The 24197-nt window shown below is 38.8% G+C and overlaps 1 protein-coding gene across 2 annotated transcripts in view; it reads right to left on the minus strand.

Annotated features, from left to right (window-relative positions):
• The window catches only part of tcerg1l (transcription elongation regulator 1 like), a 578623-nt gene that overhangs the window by 35669 nt on the left and 518757 nt on the right, over window positions 1-24197 (minus strand). Inside the window, exon 13 of one of the 2 annotated variants that reach the window (XM_059947664.1) lies at window positions 22106-22318. The exons of the other annotated variant lie outside the window; for it this stretch is intronic. Within the exon in view, the coding sequence (XP_059803647.1) occupies window positions 22201-22318 (118 nt within the window). The 3' untranslated portion in view covers window positions 22106-22200. Of the gene's footprint in view, window positions 1-22105; window positions 22319-24197 lie in introns of those variants that run through there. 2 annotated transcript variants of the gene reach the window in all.

Here is a 24197-nt window from a genome sequence, read left to right on the forward strand (position 1 = left end):
TCAAATACTGGGTGATTTATATGAGTATGTTATGAATTCATTCAATTTTACAATTACTAGTTAATTACAATTAAATGGCAAACATTTTGCTGGGAATTGGTAATGTCTGGAGATACAGAAAGGTGATAAATATATGGTTTAATTATAGCTTCAACTAATTATGCTTTTAACTTAGCTTTAATGAATGTAACAAGGTTTATATTCAGTTTGCTTATGGATTGGAATAGTTAATTATATATTCAGAGACTTAGGCAAAATAATTGTTGATTGCATAATGAGCAATAAACTTCCATTTAGACAAGGTAGAATATACTGTGTGTCTGATTCTGGAAAAAAAATACTTAAAACATCTGTCAACCAACACATTTAAGAAACAGAAATAGAAAATGCTTTACTGATGCTTAAAATGCTTTACAACAGAATTAACTTTACAGTGCAGTCACAAAGTATCATCTGGCTATTTTCTTTCCAAAAATGCTACCTTGTTTGCTGTGAATTTCCAGCTCTTTGAGGTTCCAGATGGAAATTATTTCCATTACTTAGAAAAGAACATCCCCCAAAGTTTCACATTTGCCATGGAATGATTATGATGGTAATACGTACATGGGCCACTAGAGTCTGAAAGCTTTATTGCAAGTATTCAGGAATCATTAATCAGAAAAATCTTTGCCTACAGCTTCTATTTTCCCATGAGAGGTGGATATTAATTAATTTTATCAAAATGACAGCTTTCCCTCAAATTAACTGGGTCATTTGAAGATGTTTTTTTCACTTAAAATAACATTCAACCTTAAATATGAGTTGTCATCTCTTGATCACAATTAGTACTTATGGTAGTAGGAAAATCCAGCATAATTCAGTCAAAGCAAATCTGAATCCTCTGTGGTTATTAGCAAGATATGCTCATAATATGTCAATGCATTATCTGGTCATGAGGATAAAGCTGGATTTTACTGGTGAAGTAACAAAGGAACACAAGTGGCTAAAAACAAGGAGCTGGATTAAATACTGCTGCTCCTCATGCTTGTTCCACCATTATCATTACAGCTGCTGTTTTAATTCTACACCATCTTTATATGATAATTAGTAGCAGAGACATAGGCCCTTTCAGTTTGCTCTGTAATTCCTCAAATTTATGGCTGATCATCTACTTCAGCACTATTTTCTTTCCTGTCACCATATCCAATGTTTCCCTTACTATTGATCTCCTTGGATCTCTGATTTGAATGAACTGAATGATGTTTTGTTATTGAGACCATTCAAAGCAGAGCCTCTGCAGCCTCCTGAGGTGAACAGCCACAAAAATTGATCACCCTCTTTGCATCCACTCTGATGAGTCCAGGGAGAATTTTGAAGCTTCCACGTCACTTCCTATTCCTTTAAATCTGCAAGGGTAAATATGTACTTTACTCTCTTTACAAGGCAGCTCCTCTCCCAGGATTGCATCTTTGCTACAATTCCTCTACAGCAAAATAAAAACAACACACACAAAATGCTGGTGGAACACAGCAGGCCAGGCAGCATCTATAAGGAGAAGCACTGTCGACATTTCGGGCCGATGAAGGGTCTCGGCCCGAAATGTCGAAAGTGCTTCTCCTTATAGATGCTGCCTGGCCTGCTGTGTTCCACCAGCATTTTGTGTGTGCTGTTTGAATTTCCAGAATCTGCAGATTTCCTCGTGTTTGCCCACAGCAAAATAAATCTTGTTTTTTATTAATCACAAGACTTAATTTACACAGAATAAAAAGTCTTGAATTGTGAGCCCCCATATCTTCCACAAATACAGAATTCTAAAGATTCAGAACACTCTTAATTAAGAAATCTTCATTTTATTTTTATTGAGATACTGCACAGAATAGGCTCTTCTGGGCCATTGAGCCTTGCCGTCCAGCAGTCCACCAATCCCCCAAAAGAAATTTGTTTTCTTCTCTGCTCTAAATGGCCAACCCCTTATTGTGAAACCATGACCCCTGGTCCTTGGCACCCAAGCTGAGAGAAACATCATTAATGCATCAACAACATTAGCCCAGAAAACCAGTTCATATTCTATACCTTCACAGTATGGCCAGGGTCAATTTTGATCCGGCCCAAGATTCCCCTTATAACATTGTGTCTATACCAAATTTTGAACCACAGATCTATTTGAAATGTATGAATAGCCTATCTGACATTAATAAATGGGTGATTAATCCTTAATTAATGTTTCAGAGATCTAAAATCCATTTCAATAGATACTGGTCAAATTTGAGCCTGAACAGCCTCAATGTACAAAAATTTGTAGCACATGTACAAAAGTATAAAATTTTAAAGTATTTTCATTTTTGTGCATTTTGGGTCACATTCGGAAAAGTCATCATATTTTGGCTAAAAAAATGGCATTTAGGATGTTTTTACTGCTGTCAAATTTGACCTGAACAGTATGTAAGGGTTAAGATCCTTTTGGATTTTGTATCAACTCTAATTCTGCAAAACCCAGTATACTTAATTCCTCTTCACAGGATAAACCCTTTACCCATGGAGCCAGTCTAATAAACCTTGGCTGCACTTCCTGAGGTAAAAATACATGCTTTCTTACACTGCAAGATCAAATCTATACACTTCAGATGTAGTGATACCATTACCCTGAATAATGAGAGCAAGAAATCTCTACTTTCGTACTCAAATCATCTTGCAGTAAAGGCCAACATATTGTTCACCTAATTGCTTGCTGAATATTAACTTGCAATTTTTTTGCACTGAAAAATATCCAAAAAGTGATCCCTTGCAATCCCTCCCCATTTACTCTGTTCTCCTTATGTTGTTTTGATGATAAGCAGCAGTAAATCGGGGGTTCGTTAAATGCAGACTTGTAGGCTTGGTGTGTAATACGATTTGCAAGCAAGGGCATCAATACTTATACTTTTAACTGTCAAGCTGAATAATATAAGTGATTCCAAAGCAAGAATAAAGAGAGTTGTGAGCAAAGATGGATGTTCATTGCATTGGATTGATGTATGCCATAATTCTCAGAGGCTTGGTGAATAACTGAAGCAGGACATACTGCAGTCATTGATCAAAACTGTTGGTCTAAGGGGATAACAGATGAGATTTCACTGGCAGTTAACTTCCAGAAATCTCACAGAGAATCTAGTTTTGAACACAGGACCTATGGCCCCATATTCAGTGCTGTGACAGTTGAGTAACAAATGGTGCTGGAAGAGAATGGAAATCAATCAAAATGAGGTTTCAAGAAGAGAAGAAACTAATAACTGAAATGCTTCAAGAGCATTAAAAAATGAAATAAGCTAGGGGAATGAGACAGGTTGGAATTTTGTATCAGTACCAGGCATACTTACCTTTTAGAAATTCTAACTGAGTTCATGGTAAGTGCATTTTCCACTTCACAAATAAGGCTCCAACTATTAAGTTTTATGTAAATGAGGGAAATATATCAAACAACAGATTTAGTTTCATTGGTACACTGACAATGCAGTGTGCCCTTATTTGGTATTGATAAGGCTCTAGAATAGCGGTTCACAACCTTTTTCATGCCATAGAAGCTTACTATTAACTGAGCAGTCTGCAGACCCCAGGTTGGGAACCCCTGCTCCAGGTGAAATTAATTTAATAAAAAGGACTATCTTCCTTAAAGCAGGTGTTATTAGGAAAGTAGTCAGATTGAAAAGTGGATCACAAGATAGTTTTAAGCATTCTCGGCTGATTTTCAGCATCCATTCACTCTTCAACAAGATGTCACAATTAAAACTCCCTCTTTTATACAAGAATCTCACTAATGTTATTAGCCATCTGCATACTCATACACAAAGTGCAAATAATCCTGATTCCTGAATAAATGCAGTCGATGGGCTGAATAGCTAACCATATTTTCTTCCAAAGGCATTTATTGGGTTTTATTAACACACACTACTGCTATTTTTTTCATCTCAGAGACATTTTGTTCTATTACCATCATTCAGGGATAAAGACTTCAAGTTTCGGTGCTGTTGAAAACTGATTTTATATCTGCAAATATCAAAAAATCACAATGAGAATGACTAAAGTTCAAGGAATTTGAATGGTAGATAAAGTTAGAAAAAGCTGTAAAATGACCATCATTCCAGCCCATCTACAGGAATCTGATCTGTTTATAATTGAGAGATAAAATTCTGAAATGCCAATATCTTTGGTCAACAAAGGGAGCGGATATTATCTTTGCATGGTGCAGGTTTATTGATTCTTTGTTTCTTTCTAAATTTGAACAAATGTCAGAGATGTGGTGTCTCTTGTACTCCTAGCATAATAATGGCAGATGTGCAGATCCTAATATAAATTTCATAGTTTCACAGTATTATTAAATATAATATGATAAATGTTGGATGTGTTGGAATAATATTCCATCATTCACTTTAATTACTTTTCTGAAAATTGGAACAGTATCTACTTGTAATCACGAATCATTCTTTAACATTGGAAATGAGAATGTTACATCTCTTCTCAGGGACCAGCTTAAAAAAATTAAAAACACAAGGAATACTTCTTTTTTGAAATGCTAGGGGTTGTGGAATCAGTTCAGTGTTGGGGTGAGTGAAGTTGTGTGAAGTTATCCACTCCGGTTCAATAGCCTAATGGTCGAGGGGTAATAACTCTTCCTGAACTTGGTGGTGTGGGACATGAGACCCCTGTACCTCTTTCCTGATGGCAGCAGTGAGAGAGTGGATAGAGGGGGTCCTTGATGATGGATGCTGCTTTCCTGCCACCGTGTCTCTTGCAGACCGTGCTCAATGGTGAGGAGGGATGACTGAGCTGCATCTACTACCTTTTCTGTTCAAGGGGATTTGTGCTTCCACATCAGGCCACAATGCAACCTGTCAGTGTATTCCCCATCGTGCATCTATAGAGCTTTGTCAAAGTTTGAGATGAAATGCCAAATCTTCACTGACTTCTTAGTATTAGCAGTTATGTGCTGGACACAGGAAGATCTCTGAATTAATAATAGTGAGGGATGTAAAGTTACTGATCCTGAAGGTTACTCATAGGCCTCCAGTCTCCTCCTCCTGTAGTCAATTATCAGCACTTTGGTTTTGCTGACAATGAGTGAGACAATATTGTTTTGGTCCCGTTCAGCCAGTTTTTCTATTTCACTCCTATGTACCTTTCCAAGGTGCAATTCTATGGTCTATCAAGACTAACGGGGGCCTACACTCTGCACACACCTATTCATCACCACCTTTGATTCACCCCATGATAGTGTTGTTGACAGCAAATTTAAATATGGCATTTGAGCCTCACAGTCACAAGTACAAAGCAAGCAGAGCTGGGGGCTAAGAATGCAGAGTTGTGATGCACCTGTGCTGATGGTGATTGTGGAGCAGACGTTGCTGCCATTCCAAACTCACTGGGGACTGCACGTGAGGAAATCAAGGATCCAGTTACACAAGGAGGTATTGAGGCCTAGATCTTGGAGCTTATTGATTAGTGTTTTCTTCTAAGGAAGAATTACACCAATGTTCTTGTGGATTTTGACTATCTGCCTTATAATTTTGATTTCTGGATGTCTCCTCCATGATTTGTTTGCTTCTTTGTTATGCAGTCTTAAGTTAAGAACAAATGAAATGTTGCCTATAGTATTTAAGGGTGCAATGACAAGCAGCTTTGGATCTCAATACAATGAAATTAGTACAATCCCAGAGATAGTAAACACATCATGGTATCTGGTTTTGTATTTATTAAATATGTGTTTAAGAGGCCTAAAAAGATAATGAGAGTCTTCAGATGTATCTTCAATTTGAAGAAGCACAGTGAATAATAGAAAATCTCACTTCTCCAATGGGAAGTGGGATTTTGATCAATGAAATAATGATAAATACAAGTTATTTTCTAAAGTGACACACATTTCCTATCTAAGCAAGAGCTACATTTGTAAAGAACACACAGCATTCAAATTCTGGAACATCGAAGCATTTAATTAAGACAAGGAAAGGAAGATATATAACAGTGCTTCTAGTTTAATGACTTGATGTAAACATTTTGGACTATGTCCTTGGAGCGAATTAAAGCAGACACTCTTACTAATCTCCAAATCTGAAATATTACCCATTCATTTTCACTGGGATGAACAAAACAATTGGTAATCTTGTTATCCCAACACTATCTGTTCTGCCTTCAGAAGGCTTTTGTTTTAGATTACGGGGTAACCTCCTCAATTCTCTCTCACGCTTTAAGAAGCCCCTTAAAATTTACCTTAACCCTCTTCCAGTATTCGATCATGATATTTGGTAAAAGTGTTTGTTCTCATGAAGTGGCCTGAAACATTATTGTCAAAGATTCTACACAAATCAATACTGCTGCTGTGCGTTGATTCTTCTGTTTCCCAACTAAATCCAAAGATTAGTGGTTTATACAAAAAAAACTTAATAAGAAGGTTTACAGATCTATAAATCATTTTTTATTTATTCAATAACTTAGTGATTTTTTTCCCTTTAAAATAACTGTACAAAGTGTCTGGGGAGTTTTCTAAATAGTTTCTCTTCTTTGTTAACTGAATGTTTCTCCCGGCCAAGTTTGTACTGGGCAAAAGTACTTGTAGTTTAAAATATATTCTTGGTAATCTCAACGCCTATTTCACCTCAGATGGTTGAGAAAGTTTGGTACAGGCCCCCAAATCCTGTGAAATTTCTATAGGGGCACAATTGAGAGCATCCTGACTGACTGCATCAGTGCCTGGTGTGGGAACTGTACCTCCCTTAATCACAGGACTCTGCAGAGAGTGGTGCAGACAGCCCAGCTCATCTGTAGTTGTGAACTTCCCATGATTCAGGACACTTACAAAGACAAAGGGCCCGTAGGATCATTGAGAACCCAAGTCACTCCAACTACAATCTATTCCAGCTGCTATCATCCAAGAAATGGTACCGCAGCACAAAAGCCAGGACCAACAGGCTCCGGGACAGCTTCTTCCACTAGGCCATCAGACTGATTAACTCACGCTGATTGAGTGTATTTCTATGTTACATTGACTGTTCTATTTATTATAAATGATTATAAATTACTATGATTGTACATAGCACACTTAGGTGGAGATGCATCGTAAAGATTTTTACGCCTCATGTATGTGAAGAATGTAAGAAATAAAGTCAATTCAATTCAATTCAAACTATTTGCAAAACTCGACAATGGGTTGGCAGGATATTTGACCCAGTGAATATTATATGGTAGATGTGGCAAATCCTGAACTGGCCAGGAATCATTACACCATCATTTGCAAAAGGTTATTACATAACAAGCAGTCATAAGAATTCTGACATTTCCTTTTCCTTGAGGCCACCTTGGCTCATGTCAGCCAATTCATCAGAGACTGAGAATTGAACTGAAGATTCCCTTAGATAAATTGGGTGAGATAGAAACAATGTCAACATATTTTTCCTAAATTGTCACATAGATTGTTGCTCCACTATACAAGATATGAGCTATCTTTGTTTCACTATAACCTTGAAAGATGATTAATGAAAAGTCGAAGTGAGCAAAAACCAGTTCTTATCTGCAGGGAATTGTATTTTGTTGCTAGATCAAATGCCTACATTCATGTGTTGTTATTTAATATAATTAAACGATATCATGCTCCTCAAGTATGTTACTATTCCAAGACAGTAAATAATTTACTGATTTTATAATCCCATATTTCTATTGGATGTGACTTGGTAATGTCATACTCGTCAGGATTGAAAACTGGAGAAGTGGGGAAATAATGTGCGTGTATTCTCTTAAACACTTGCTTGGTTCCGAGCATGATTCTACCACAGAAATGAAATTATCCTTGCTGACTACTTGACAAAATCAAACTTTCAGGACTTTTCTGGTGCCCTCTTGTTGCAATGCAAGCAAAGAATCAGTTGAGGGGCCAACAATTTGACAGGGACCAGGATGAACTAGGTATCAGGTCGAATGAGAAGAGGAGGTGTTTTTTCCTCTCTGAGGATTGAAAGACTTTGTAATTCTGTACTACTGTGACATTAAACATATAGAGTCCAGGCTGGATATCAGATCACCCATAATCACATTTAATGGAAGGCCAGACCTACAATTGCTCTATTCCACTCCTATTTCTTCTGGAGTAAGTTAATGTACTGCCATGTTTCATATGATAACACCAAAGTACCAGAGTTTCTGGCAACACTGTTGCCAGGTGCCACCAAAGTACCAGAGTTTCTGGCAACACTGTTGCAGGTGCCACTTGTGCCCCTGTAAGCTGCAGTCCCACTGGAAGCCATGGTCCGTCATGTTCCTGATATGAATGCAAAGCAAATGGATTGCTTACTGGTTTCTTATGGTCATAATCCCAAAACAAACTTGTCTGATGTTGACCACCGGTGGGATTTTATCACAAGCGGTATTATCATGTCAGCCTTTGCAGCAGCAATAATCCATGAATGCATTATAATTGATACCAGAAATGAGCTGGAACACAAGGGGCTGCTGATGCTGGAATATAAAGCAATACACAAAGAGATGGAGGAACTCAGCAGGACAGGGAATATCTATAGAAAGAGATGGACAGTTGGCATTTCAGACCAAAACCCTTCATCTGGACTGAAACGACATGAGTAAGTGAGCTTGCTTTGCTTTGACCATAAGATAAACAGGCTTAGATCAAAACCAGATTTCTGGTGGCTAGATTTAGTAGGACACAATATGATTAACATAATGATAGTTTGGAAGCATTAATGTTGATGCCAGTTTTAGTTCATAAGAAGTTGGGAAGAATGGAATCAATTAGTATCTGACTGGCTTTCACCCTGTGAAATGCAATACATATTCAGGGCAAAATCATCACAGTCTTAGAACCCTGCTGAAATGATTCAGCTAGAAGTCTCAGAATTAAAAGTTGGTAATCTCCCTTCGATTTCCTACTGAGATGTAATGAATTTGATGTATTCAAAATATGATCAATAACCTCAAAGCAAAATAGGAAGAAGTAGAGGGAAACAAGATGCAATTTGCATCACCCATTATGAAACCAAAAATTAGATATGGTTGTTTCAGAGCAGGATTAAACCATCTTCAAATGAACATCAAGATTCCAGATACCTTTTGTCTTTGTTTTGAATGCAGTTCTTTTAAATACTAAAACCTATTTAAAGACTAGACATTGATATTTGCCCAGTATTTGCAGCAAAAACAATAGCATGACTGTCAAGCACTCACATTGTCAAAAGATAAATGAAACACCTGTTTCTGCAACTGGTGATGAATATTTAGATGTGGATGTCCGGAAACTGCCTAACACTTCCAGATTGTTATATACCTATATCTAAAATTAAGAGTGAAATTCAAAGGGAGGGTGCAAAACATACTGAGTATACTCATGTGAGAAAACCTAGGTTAGTCATTTTTAACTGTACAATAGATATTAATTACTGCTAAAAATAATCACAAATAAACTTTCTTTGAAGACTAGAGGCTCATTGCTCAGAACTTACTGCAGTAGGTTTTTAAAATAATAAGTATTTTGAAAATGTTTAATTTATTTATCACTATCTTTTATTGCAACACCAACAAATTACATTCAATACACCCAGTTGCCGAATACATTTTGACTGTTTAACCCAGCCACCCACCAATTCTCATCCCCATCACCTCTCCACCCTTCCCCCCCTCTCCACCTCTCACTCCCCTCCTCCAACCAACTGAATAGTTGTGCATACACAGACAGAGCATGCCTAACAGAAGATCTTTTGAGTTAGATATCAAATTTGTCCACATTAAGATTGTGTTTGGTCATGCATCATTGACTCTTGCTGATGATAATTCCAGGTAAGAAATGTCCAAAAAGCTCTGAATACAGTGAGTAGTTGAAATATCATGGGGAGGTTTCCAATGCTGGACTACAATCTTCTTAGCTGCAGTCAGGCCTGCCAGCCAGATTTTGTGTGTTTTTTCCATAAGGGAAAGTGGGAGTCATCAGTTAGAAGATGTACAGTGGGATCCATTGGTAAATGTACCTCCGTTAGTTCTGTAAGAGCACTGATAACCTTCCCACAAAAGCCAAAAACCCTTGGACATTCCCATACAACATGTATAAAAGAACCAACGGTTCCGTGGGGGCAAAATGAGCAATATGGGTCAGGAACCTGTCCCATTTGATGTCTAATTCTCAGTGTTAGATATGCTCTATGACAAAATTTCAAGTGTATATACTGATGATTTGACCTTTTCAAAGCACAGGCAGCATTATCCCAAATTGCATCCCAGTCTAAGTCTTGTCCCAATTCAGATATGTCCCAATCCCAGGCTTTCATCCCTAACAGTGCGATATCTAATTTCTCTCTGTGTAAGGAACCTAAAACCTTTGATCACTTGTAGGGAGAGTTTAATCCTCCAACATTAAATGATACAATAGGAAGATTTTCGAATTTATCTGTGTTGCTCATCTTCCCCTGGATCTGTTGTTTTAAGTTGGTGGTGGAGTCCTGACTTACCCCTTTCCCACCCCCTTCCCATCACCCCGCCCATTCAACCCTTTACTTTGTAACATCTGTGTGTGTCACTTAGCAATGTCTGACACCGAACATTAACCGCTCCCCTCTAGCACCAACACATTAGAAAGGCAAAGCAGTTCTCATAGACAATCATATCAAAGAGACAAGAAGGAAGAAACCTGGTCAAACCAATTAATCTATATAATTAAAACCATTCCCATCTCAAATATAGTATAACACATAATCAGGACCCCAACAGCTCCCTTGCGGGAGACTGTTGCTTTAATAGACCGTCGCTTAGTGATAACGCCAGAGACGTCTTATCTCGTGCCCAGGAACGTAAACGAGTCTACTGGAGACATAACGTGTACAACTACAAGTTATTCAGGACAAACTGCTGTTTTTCAGCTTCATTCTTAATGAAGTATAATATATGGGTGTGTTGAATATCACCTTAGAAAGTAAAAGATAAAATGTATATTCTAGGCGGACTTTTATCACATTACCATGTTATCCTTGTACTAACAAGTTGACTGAGCCATTGCCTTAAAACTCTGACCTGCAATACTCAGAAACAAACTGGCCCCTTAATTAACTAAATACAAAAGTGCATCAAATGACTTTCCAATAAAAGAATAACCAGAAAACTTCACACCTAGGACGTTAACTTGTCCAAGCCTATTAGATCGTGCGTACAGGCTGGTCAGAGCTCTTAATGCAGTTCCATCTCCTCCTGAGGGGCGTGTGGACTTTGCCCAGGGTCTTCTTCCATATCTCCCAGCACCAAAGATTTCAGGGCTTCTTTCGTTTCCTCTGCCAAGTTAAACGACATCTTCATGCCCTTGATATTCACTCTCAAAATCGCCAGGGATATGAGGAATGAGTCAATCCCCTTCTGTCGAAGCTTAGCGCGAATCTCCTTGTATCCCTGCCATTCCTGCATCGTGCTGGGGCTGTAGTCAGCGAAGAACTGCAGCTGGGTGCCATCAGGGAGAGTAGGTTTGTCTTTCCTCAAGCCCTCCAGGATAGCCTGCTAGTCGGTGTACCGTAGAAGCCTAAAGACCATGGTCCGCGGTATTGAGACATTGTTGGAAAAGATCCTATGTGCTCTATTGATCTCCAGTGGAGTGCTGTGGGTGTTCTTGGTTGCTGGAATCTAATTAGGCAGCATCTCCTGGAGGTAGCCTCTCAGATCGTCACCCTCAGCGCCTGTCGGTCGGCTGAGGTACATTGTTTCTCCTGGATCTATCCTCCAAGTCATTTAACTTCTTAGTCACCTCAGCGAGACAACAGCTAGTATCTTTCCCATTCTTGTATAAGCTAACCTGAATATTGTCTGTTTTGTTGAAGACCGTGCTAAATTTTTTAGCATGAATGTCCGCTTACTCCCTTAACAACTGGAAAATGTTGCCATTCTCTGCCATATGTTTCTGTATGGGGTCAAGAGCCTTTTCCAACAACTTCTTTAGCAAGTGGGCTACCGTTTCTTGTAGCGCTTCCATCTCCGTTGCCATTGTTTGCTTAATTAGCATAACTATTTCCTTGGATGAATCGCCAGCTTGGTGTCGTCTGCTTGTATCTTGTTTCTTGGTTGAATTTGGATCTTCTTTTGAGGTCATTTCTTTAGTTAGATCTTTCTCCAACTCAACCTTTTATTAAGACCATCTACAAGCCCTAAAGAACGTGAAAAAGGAGGGACATATGTCAGCACTCAGTGCTGTGCTGCCATCTTGCCTCGTGCTTCACCAGAAGTCCAAAAATGTTTAATGTTTAATTACTCTTTTCTTCCTCGCACTTTACTTCCTATAGTAGTAGTAGTAGGCCTCTGTTAGTCTTGATAGACCATGGATTTGTGCCTTGGAAAGTTTCCAGGCTGCAAGCCTGGGCAGGGTTTTCTTTTATGGGAGACCGGCAGTTGGTCAAGCTGCAAGTCTCCCCTCTCCACGCCACCGATGTTGCCCAAGGGAAGAGCATTAGAACCCATACAGCTTGGCACCGGTGTCGTCGCAGAGCAATGCGTGGTTAAGTGCCTTGCTCAAGGACACACACGCAGCCTGAGCCAAGGTTTGAACTAGCGACCTTCAGATCACTAGATGAATGTCTTAACCACTTGGCCATGTGCCAACACAACCTATACCTGCTATTACATTGATTTAATTATCCAACTTACATACTAGTGTTGCATCTATTTTGCTATGCATTAAGTATAATGGTTGCTTCTTTAATGAAACTATGTCCCGCTGTTCATCACAGCTTCTTCCCAATCGATAGTTGGTTGCCATGACAAACAGGTGAGCTTATGTAATACAGTATAATATAATACGAATATTATTGGCAGACATCAGCAAACTTGGTAAATATTACAGAACATAGGAGGAGTTTGGTATTTTTTGAACGATTACATATTTCTTCAGGTTAGCAATATTTCAGAAGTTACAAAGAAAAATACTGAAGAAGAAAAGTGAAAGAAAATCTTATGATTAGTGAATTGAGCCTGGACACACAGGACACCAGAGCACAGTTGATACCCGATTTAACAAAGTGGTTGAAAAATTAAGGGTATACACTTGTCAGTATAAATGATACTTAAAGAGTGCTATCGTAACATGTCTTTTACCATCTCCTCCTATGGGAGTGCATTCCAAAGACACCTAACACTATCTACATAAAAAACATGGTAAATCTCCTTTAATCTTGCCCCCTTTCATCTTAAACGTATGCCTTCTGGTATTTGACACTTCCATCCAGATAAAAGGACTCTGACTCTGCATCCTACCTATGCTTCTTATAGTTTTACATACCTTTATCAGTCTCTGATCCTCCAGATAAAGGTACTGACAATTACTGTATACTTTCTTCTTGCATCTAACCTCCCAAAATAGACCATCTCATGCTCGTCCTGTTTAAACTCCATCTGTCATTTCACTGCCCAAATTTCCAACCAATGTTTTTCCTGCTGCATCCTTTGACAACCTTCCTCATTATTCCTTAGTCCACCAATTTTTATCAGAATCCCTAATATACAGAATGCTATAAACAGAGTTCTCAGCACTGAAATTTGTAGAACATCACCACTAATTTGTGATCCTATTTACCAAATTACTATGGATCCCAATGTGATTTAATCTTCTGAGCCAGCCTACTATGGGGGCCTTGCCAAGTACCTTATTAAAGTCCATGATAACAACATCCATATTCAATTGTCATCAATCATCATTGTAACCCCTTCAAATAAAAACTCAACTAAATTTGCAAAACAGCATCTTGTCCACACAAAGCCAGACCCTTTCCCTAACAAGTCTATATTTATCCACGCTCTGTCTCAAGTAGTACCAAGTAATCCATTGTTTCCCAAAATACCAAACATACAGGTTGGTAGGTTGATTGGCCATTGTAAATTGCACCTGATGTGAAGCTGAGTGGGTAGAATCCAAAGTGGTTAGGGTGGAGTTTGCTTGCATGTCAAGAGTATAAAATGTGATTAGCATAAATGGGAGTTTGTTGGGTAAGAATAGAAACCAGAAAATTTTAGAATCAGGATCGCAGGTTTAATAAAGGTTCATGGAAATATGTATTGTTCTCATGGAGTGCTCTAGACTCTTTCCATATATGAAACAGAGCTTCACAGCTATCCCAAGGGATATCTCTCACCAGATGTTCAGTTGCTCTGATTAGAAATTCCACATGATTTAAATTCTACATCTGGGGAAACCCACATGGTACTTTGCTTTTTAGGCAGTGTCTTGTGAAAAATTTGAGAAGTAAACAGAAATGGTCAGGTTGGTCATCCTGACTTTAGAGGTGGCAAAACCTCCCGGAATAGTAGGGATTAGAATATGTCCAGTGACAGTTAGAAAAGAAGGAAAGCAGAGAGAGGAATGTAGAGATCAGTACACCCATTATGAGGGAATAACTCTACATAATTTCAGACTGAAAATTCAGTTAAATGGCTGTATACATTATACAGCTCTTTTTGATTACCTCAGTCAAATTGGTATCAATGCAATTTGCTTCCAGCAAGCAATGACCAGTGTAACAATTTGTGAGCAGCTAGGGAACAGCAATGCCACTGTTATACCTCAACATTGATTACAGTAACTAGGGAAGTAATGAGACTAATCTGGACCCACAATCAAATGATGTGATTCCATGACTGTTTTTTCCAGTCATTGACATCAACAGATCCAGCCCATATTTTGTCCAGGAAAAGTTTCTGTTTGGTATATACAATATATGGTCTGCAAATTCCCATTCTTGATTTCATTTATGCAAACTGCAGGGGTTGTTATGGGTTTGGGCATGGGAAGTTGAAGAGAAATTATTTGTGTTCCTGTCACGGAAGAAGTTCCAAACCAAGAACAGTTTTACACTACATGGAAATTCCTGAGGGGGTCCACGTGTGAGGGTGCACAAGCAAGGAGAGACAAGCAAAAAAAAAAATTGTGAACGCTAGAAATCCACATGCAAGTACCAGACACACACAGAAAATTGAGCAACATAATGAGGAGAGAAACAGACTGATTTTCAGGTTCAAGTGAAGGATAAAGCATCAGCTCTATTTCCTTCACCCGCTCAGATTTGCCAACTTCTTGCAATTTCTGTTTTCTGTTAATAAAGAGAAACTAGATAAAGTCTACTTCATAAATATATTTGCCACAGTGCTTTTATAATTCTTGTAGAATTGCGGGAAATGATTAGTGTTGTTCAGCAGAAATAGCTTAGAGCTAATGTAGAGCGAAAAAAAATGGATTTACATATATTGCACCTTTCTCATTTCTAGAAGACACTGTTGCAGAAATCTAAGATGTGGCTGGTATGCACACACACAACGGCACTTATCAGTTAAGCTCCCATCGAACTGTCCATGAACTACACATACAATCTTATCAAATCTGACCAATTAACTGAAGGATAAGTTTTGGGCAGGATATTCACCCATTCTTCAAAATAGCAAGATGGGTAGTTTAACATCCAGCTGAGCAAACTGAAGGGCTCTCGGTTATGATGCTGGATGGTTCAATGAAATAAAGGTACCAGGTAACAAAAAATGTAGTAATGGACAACGATGGGTGGAATCTCACTGAATCTGGTCTATGTATAAAATTCTTCCCTCCCATTCCTCCATCCTCACATCTCAATCAATGCTGGTCTTGGTATCAGACAGTACTTCTCCAGCTAAACAGATTCTAATACTCTCCCAGTTTCCCTGCCACAATCCTTGAAACACAGAAGGCCTTGGCAGCAAGAAATTCATAGGCAGCAGGAACTACGGCCGCAGCCAGGCACTCACCTGATAACTTTCTGACACTTTGTACTGAGAAAGGCCTTTTACCCTGTTTCTTAATATCTCTGAATATCAGGTCATTTGGAAATAATAGAGAAATATGTAAATCATATAATAAGTAAAATTAATCAACAAGAAATTAAAATATGTTTAAGATGGTTTTATGTTTCAAAGATTAATTTAAAACGTTAAAGTAAAAGAAAATTGCAACTTATCTTCTGGTGAAAATTGTCAACTACATTCAGGTTATTGAAGCCACAGCAGATATCCCGACACTGGCTCCTGTAGAATTCATGAGCCAATTATGAGGCTCCTAAGCTCAAGATGATACCTGGCACATCAGACTCCATGGCAGAATCAATGGTTCATTTGGGGAGAGTCCATTGGATCCATTGATTCATCAATTCTGAGGCAATGTTGGAGTTAAACTTCTTTCTCCGAGCTCAGTGATGACTTAAGGGTTGTAAGTTTTCCTCCTTTCCCACATCTTGCTGTAACTCTCCCAAATGGATACCCTCTCAAGTATTAGCAGTTCAGAGTCTACTGCCTCACACATCATAGGTTCTGTTGTCCCTCAAATGAACCAATGACTTGCTATTACCGCTAACTGGCCCAATTTTTGTAACTTTGGCTCAGCAAAGTTTCAGTCAGCATAGTTTACCTGCTAGTGTTGTGGGTTGTTTTACACCCACTGTGAAAGCAACTGGTACTTAGGATCACTATCCCATCTGAAAGACAGCAATTCAACAATATTGCTTTTCTTCAATAATTATGAAGAGGACAGCACTTTATCTGTACATTATTTATTCATATGTAAATATAATTATTGATAAAATTTTGGATTTTACAGTTAGGAACTGGAAAATATTTTGACGCAAAATTCACCCTTTTTTAATATACTGTAGGTGATTCAGTTTTACTTGAGACATTTTGGATGGTGGCTCCAACTGTTGTACATCTATGTGATGCATCTAAGTACAATATCTTGCACATTTTGCTGCATGACAAGATTCAGTTACAATGTGATACTAATTATGAAATGAGCAATATTTATTAAGGATCCATTGCATAAAGGGAACTGTATTAGACTTCAACATTTTATTAATCAAACTGTATCCAATAAACAAACAGAAATGTAATAAAAGGCAACACGAGTGAATCTACAGATGCTGGAAATAAATAAAAACACAAAATGCTGGCAGAACTCAGCAGTCCAGACAGCATCTATGGGAGGAGGTAGTGATGACGTTTCCGGCCGAAAACCTTTGGGGTTTCAATGAAGATTGGACTGTGCAGCCTACAAGAGTTGCCATGGTCCCAATGACAACATAGCATGTCCACAACTTAACCTTGCGTCTTTGAAAAGTGTGAGGGAACCAGAGTGCTGGGAGAAAACCCATGCAGTCATGGGGAAAATATACAAACTCCTTACAGGCAGTGGTGGAATTGAATCCAGATTGCAGGTGCTGCCAAAGCATTAAGTTACCCACTACACTACTGAGCTGACAAACACTGTGTGGAACTGCGGCTTTTGAGAAAATTACTTAAACAAACCGATGTAGTCAAAGGCTTAAAGAGCACAGTTTGAAATTATGATCAGCATTAGTCTGTATTTTCAGGGGAAAAATTGGAAGAAACAATTATACAGATATCTGAACAGAAGTGTACGTGGGTACAAAGATCAGTTTCCTAGTTTGACATCATTTCTATTTAATACTGACAATATATCAGATATGATCTGACCTGCACCAGTTACAAAGTAATGAAATTAGTAAATTAACAGATCCACAGGCGTAGTTAGCATAACTTAAGATTTCATGAAAAACAGTGTTTGCTTCCCTACTTCCTCTGTCAGTACCTGAAAGAAGCTTTCTCTGTTTGTTTATGACTGCATTTTGAGCAGTGTAGCCTTTGGTCCTCTCATTTCCATAACATTTCTGCAGCTACTAACCTAATTGACCAAACCCTCATTTCAAACCTTACGGCTTTTTAAACTATAATTCCTTCTCTGATCCTGGCCACTCTCTGTTGCAATCTTTGTGTTCAGGGCTGTAGTTTTGAATGGAAATATCAGAATGTAGATGATGTCAGCAATATTTATTATCCACACTTAAGTTTTTATCCAAAAGTGATAGTAAGTTGTCCTCTTTTAAATCACTGCTATTATTAAGAGCATTGCTAGAAAATTCACTTAGAAGTGAAACACATTTGCATTTTTAAAAGACAAAGATGATTTTTCTTAGAATGTAGAACTACGGAACTCAGCAAAAAGCTCTTCTGATTACAATACAAGATCATTTCTAGAGGCACAAAACACCTGATTTAGAATCTTTGACTCCCACATTTACATGCTCATAAAAATCATATTCCAAAATGAAAAGAATAATCTAGCATTTGACATGTTCTGAAAGGATATTCAACGTAAACTGACGGTTTTTGCTTTTTTTTGAGATATTTTGAGAAAACCAAGTAGCTTATTGATCGCATGTTAATCAAAGTCTCAGTTGGTTATAGAATCACGCTACACTAATCAATTAGAGTGACAACTGCTACTGTACATTAATTTTAGTCAACTTGATGTTCAGCCTTTTTAAATCTTGTGTGCATTTTAAGCACTTGAAAAATAAATGAAGCACAAAATAAAATTATCAGATCATCATTGAAGGGTGAGGTGGTACATGTTCATGTTCGTAAAATATGTTTTATTTTCGTGTATATGTTTTCTGAATACTTGGGAGCAATTTGTTTGCTGATGGAGACCACAGTCTGTTTACAGTGAAGGTTTTAAATATTTTTTGGGCATACTTGTGCACGGTCAACAATAATAGAGGGTTAGAACCTAATGTGTAAGCAGATAGTTAGTGAAAAAGAGAAAAATATTTTTATTGCGAACTTAACCGACTAAAAGTTCACACTTTCTGAAATTCAATGCACTCGAGCAGATGCATATCTCTGTTTTTCATTAACTCTGCACACGTCCAGCCTGCAGTGCTGACAAAATAACAGGAACGTGGATGCCGACTGCAGGCTAGGTAAATAACGTAGCAACCACACATTTACTGGCTCAAAGGTCCAATTTTTTTAAACCAGAGGAATAGAATACAGGTTGATATTGTTGCTGTTACATCAGTGAGCATGTCCTGCGAGGGAACAGAGGCCGCTGGGAGTGCTCATTAATGTCAAAATATATTAATTCTTTTTTCATGTCTCTTGAACAAAATTCATTAAACACATGGTTCCTGTGAGAAGATTGATGCAGGTCTTGATTCCTCAGGTCATATTCTATCCTCACTGGTACAATGTTTTCGCACCCTGTCATTCATCTATTGGACCATGTGATTCCCACAAACCCAACATTTGTTCAACATCAATTTTTCTTTCCTCTAATTGCTACTCCTCACTTAAGAGTCCTACTTGAATCTAGACATTCTCGTGTGATCTTCTCTGTAACTCCTAGCCATTTTCACAACAATATCCCCTCCATATCTGATGATAAACTTCTCAACAACTTCCCTTGCCTGGGGATCTTTTTCATGCCCCTGCCCCTCTTCCAGCAATCCTCCAGGTGACCAGACCCTCTTCAAAGTATCTTACCCAATGATCTCACCCATCCCCAATGGTTCCTTCTTCCTGTGACTTTTTCCCTCCTAAAAGGTCCTTCCCATGGTCCTGCCTCTCTCCTAACCATGATCCTGTGATCTTGTCCCTCTACCTATGATTCTCCTGTGACCCCTGCACTCTCCCTCTGATCTTTCCTCTTACTTTAGTCTTCACCCAGCCATGTTTTGTTAATCCTTACCAGTGTTTTTCTCCTTGAGCCTCACCTTCCTCCTATCAATCCTTTCCTCAGCCCATGCCCCTCCCTTTATGAAACTCCTACATCTCAATCTTCTCACAAATCTCACCACTTCATCAGAGATGTCCTAGCTAACCTCACCCGTCTCCTGGTAGTCTTCCCATACCATCCCCATTTTTCCAGTGATCTTCTGTATGACACCTCTTAGTGGTTCTCTTATGATCCACACATCCTACATCCCTACCCCCGCCCCCCCCCCCATGCTCCAGTCTCTCTCTGGGCATTTGTCCTAACTCATCACCCAGCGTTCTTCCTTCTGAGCATTTCCTGCAATAATCTTTCCCTTCAACTCACCTCCTCTTTGATCTCTGTAATGTCAGGAAATAGTGAAGGAAATTTTGCTACTAAGGGCTTTTGGGTTTTGTGTGCAGTGAACACTGGAGCCTCACAGCCAGAGACTAAGAATTGGACTGGACCAAATAAAAACATTTCAATTACATACTGACATTAAACATGCAGAATACTGACATTAAACATGCAGAATTAATGCAAACAATGGCATTATTTTGACATTAGGTACATTATTAATACAGTATATTAAACTTTGGGCAATGGTTATATATGTTTGTCAAAATTTTAAATATGCCTTGAGTGGGGATTTAAATATTAATTGCAAGACATTTCAGGCCAGAAATTCAGCTACTCGAGCCTTTTACCAGATGCTAAGAGAGTTTGCAATTCTTTCAACATCACGGGTAGGAAGCTTATCCAATTTTGGATAGATGGCATTAGCTTTAAGATGAAAGGGAAAAAGTTTGGAGGAGTTTGGAGCCCAGAGTAAGTTTTTTTTTACATAGAGTATGGTAGGGACCTGGAATGCACTGACTGGGCTGTAAGAGGTACTTTAAGAAGAATTTAGATAGGCATGGTGAAAATGCAGGGTGTGGAGAGATAAGGATTATTTTGCAGGCACATAGGTCAGCAAAATCATTGTGGGCTGAAGGGCCATTTCGTGTAGGGTTCTATGTACTCCACCTATTACACTTGCCATGTAGATATGGTGCTACCCCAAGAACATCAGAGAAGTTTATCCAATTTAGGGTCTGGTACTTCTTGCAACAATGCATGATACACAGAGGAAGAGGTTGGGACAGGTACAGCAATAACATTAAGAAAGACATTGAAAAGAAAAGTTGATAAGAGGAGTTTTGGAGTATTCTAAGCATTTTGGGCCCCACATCTGAGAAATGATGTGTTAGCATTGGAGAGGGTCCAGAAGAGGTTTACAAGAATGACCCAAAAATAAAAGGGTTAACATATGAGAAGCATTTGATGGTTTTGAGACTATTCACTGGACAAATGGTGGGGGGGGGGGGGGAGGTTGGAATTCTCACTGAAACCTACTGAATATTGAAGGACCTATATAGAGAGGAAGTGGGAAGGATGTTTCCAATAGTGAAAAGGTATAGGACAAGGGAGCACTGCCTCAGAATAAAATGACACTCCTTTTCGCAGAGACAAGGACAAATTTCTTGATCCAGAAGGTGGTGAATCTGTGAAATTCATTCTTACAGAGGGTTGTGGATGCCAAGTCATCAGATATACTTAAAGTGTCGGTTGGTTTGATCTGATGAGTAAGGGTTCAAAGGTTACAGGGAGAAGTCAGGAAAATAGGGTTTAGAGTGGCAGCCCTGTTTGAATGGTAGAGCAGATTCAATGAGCTGAATGGTCTAATTCTGCTTCTATGTGTTACAGCTTAAAGGGATATGGTCCAAACACAGACAATGGGTCCAGCCTGATGGGTACCATGTTTGGCATGGAGGAATTGGGCCAAAGATACTGTTTCCACACTGTATTAGTCTATGATTCTGACTGGCTGGCAGGCATCAAAACCTGTCTTAATATAGAACAGAAAGGAAAGTAGCCCTGATTGTGCACTTCCAGGATAACAAGTACGCTCTGCTCTTCCCAACTCAGAAAATAACATTAGACACATTTTTGAGGTCATCTTCATTTTTTACTAGCAGGTTTTACAGAGCAGAGCAAAGCAAGCTCATGTTCCAGTTACAAAAGGTGACTGCACAGAGACAGTCTTGGAATGTGACAGACGGTTGGTTCGTTGGTTTCATTTCATCTTTGCTAATTTTTTTTGTTTGCTGGACGAAGGAAGTTACAATTCATATTTCTGCTCTCTCCTTTCACCCTGCAAGACTTCCTACACAGACCACAGGGGTCCTGATACAGAGTTTTGATTTGAAACAATTGACAATTCCTTTCCTCCCACAGATGTTGCTCAACCTGCTGAGATCCTCCAACAGATTTACTGTTGTTCCAGATTCCAGTGCCTGCAGTTGTTTGCATTGACCACAGTCGATACCGTGTATATCCAATGGAAGAGAAGAGATTCCAGTCTAACAACACAATATACACCTTCTTAGATCTATTTCTCTGTGGATTGTCCCTTAGCTTACTTTTTGTGTGGGAAATGTTGAAGGACGTAAATAGGATGTACAAATTACAGGGTGTTATGGTCCGTGGCTAATAGGATCGGGGTCATCATGTTGGGCTGATAACAAATTGCGGTTTTATCATGGATCAGCGATTCTCAATGTGGTCGGCAGAGAAACAGGTTAGGTTGAGGTTCAGGGCAAAACACCCCTACGCATTCAGATGTGCAAGCGGTATAGAAGGAGCATGTCAGCAGTCCGTACCTCCCTCACTACACCCCATTTTAACTGCTGGGGTTCCTCGAGATGAAATGGGGGACTGGTGAAGTGGTTTAACCTGAAAGAGATGAAATATGGAGTCTGTGGTTTAATGAAACATTAAATAAGCTATCTGCCTTCAAGGAGTCATAGTGTTCACCCAGCCTTGGCTGGCCTAGTTTAAAACTAAATATGGCTAGGTTGTGAGATATGAAATCTTAACTCACTTCTGACCCAAACCCATGCATTTAAAAAGTCCCTAAATAAAAGGAAAATTATTGGTACAAACTGAATAGGATGTTGATCTATTTTACTGTTAGCAATCATCCAAACAAGACTTAGAAAAGTGACTTAAATATACGTGCACCATATAGATATGTTTGTATTGTCTCATACTGACTTCTGCAATCAATGGCAAATATGGCATTGATTACATATTCTAGTGCTGGTCAATATCAGAGCCATTCCTACTGTACCTACAGTTATTAAGCTGTTTGTCATATAACTAATCTTGTCTTTTGCCATTTGTTGTACTTAATGATTACTTACAGATTGCTTCAGATACCATTTTAATAATGAGAGTCATATTTGATAAACCAACCTTTCATGTTTGTCTGCATATCACACATTTCATCCATTTTTGGGGAATCAATTTGCTCATTAAGTTTTAATTTCTTTTTGGTACTTCAACAATCTAGAACTTGAGGTATTTTTCTGCATTGGAATCAATGATAGAATCATTATGGCTTAGAAGAATACATTCAGCCTATCTATTTTAAACCAGTTTACCCGTAGTCCATTGTGTTATTCTCTGCTTTTTCCCTCGAATCTTGTAAATTACTTGTACTCATTCAATTTTCTTTTGAAAACCAGGGCAGCAGTGAGTTCAAGATTAATACCACTCTCTGCAGAAAACAATGCTCTACACATTCCTCTCATATCATTTACACTTATTATAAATGTGATCATTGACCCACGAATCATTTGCTGATAGAAACATGTTCCCTCATTTTCCTTTTCTAAACTTGCCATGATTGTGCACAAGACTTTCAAATCTCTTCTCAAATTTATTTGATCCAACAGCGAACCCAGCTTCTCCAACTTAGTTCCTGTTGTGAACTACATATACCTGTCTGGACACGCCCCCCCCCCCCCCCCCCCGGCTGACTGCCCCTGTGGCTCCTCCCACGGACCCCAGTATAAAGGCGATTGGAGACACAGCCCCAGTCTCAGTCTCCAGGATGTAGTGTGGCGGTCAATTACTGCTTGTTCTTTCTTCTAGCCAATAAAAGCCTATATCTCACCTCATGTCTCCAAGAGTTATTGATGGTGCAAAAGTTCCTAATGCAGCCTAGTGTAGAGGAAATCTCTCATCCCTGTAACCTTTCAAATAAGTAACCTCTGTACTGTCGCTGTGACTTTCAAAGTGCGGTGATAAGATTAACAAAACTGTGTCCTAAGTACTTCTAAAAGATTCAACATAACTATCTACTTCTCTATGCTAGATCCCTATGAAATAGACACCAAATAGTTAATACAGACTATGATATACAGACTTGATCATGATATAATAGATTGTTTGGAAGGTCAGTATTAGGGTTTGTGGTGAGTTGGCTGTGGCTGTGGTTAGCAGATCTCTGAACAGGAAAATTGAAAGGACCCGAATTTTGACCCCATACTGTGCACATTTTTTGCCATGATCTCCAGCTAGAAGTCTGCCTGATTGACAGCATTATCTTTGAATTAAACAGCACAAAAGAAGGGAACAGGCTTTAACTGATGTCTGCCTCCACGATAAGATTGGTAGGAGAAGAATTCCTGTTCAATAACATGTATGATTTTGTGTGGACAGAAAAGGGGAAAACAAGAAGGTAAATTCAGCAGAGAGGGGAGATACTTGTTCTACCTGTCCTACAAGTTCTGTTGTAAAGGTAAATTCTAAATGGATGCTTGTTCAG

Source organism: Hypanus sabinus, chromosome 22, assembly GCF_030144855.1.
Source record: "Hypanus sabinus isolate sHypSab1 chromosome 22, sHypSab1.hap1, whole genome shotgun sequence".
Classification (NCBI taxonomy): domain Eukaryota; kingdom Metazoa; phylum Chordata; class Chondrichthyes; order Myliobatiformes; family Dasyatidae; genus Hypanus; species Hypanus sabinus.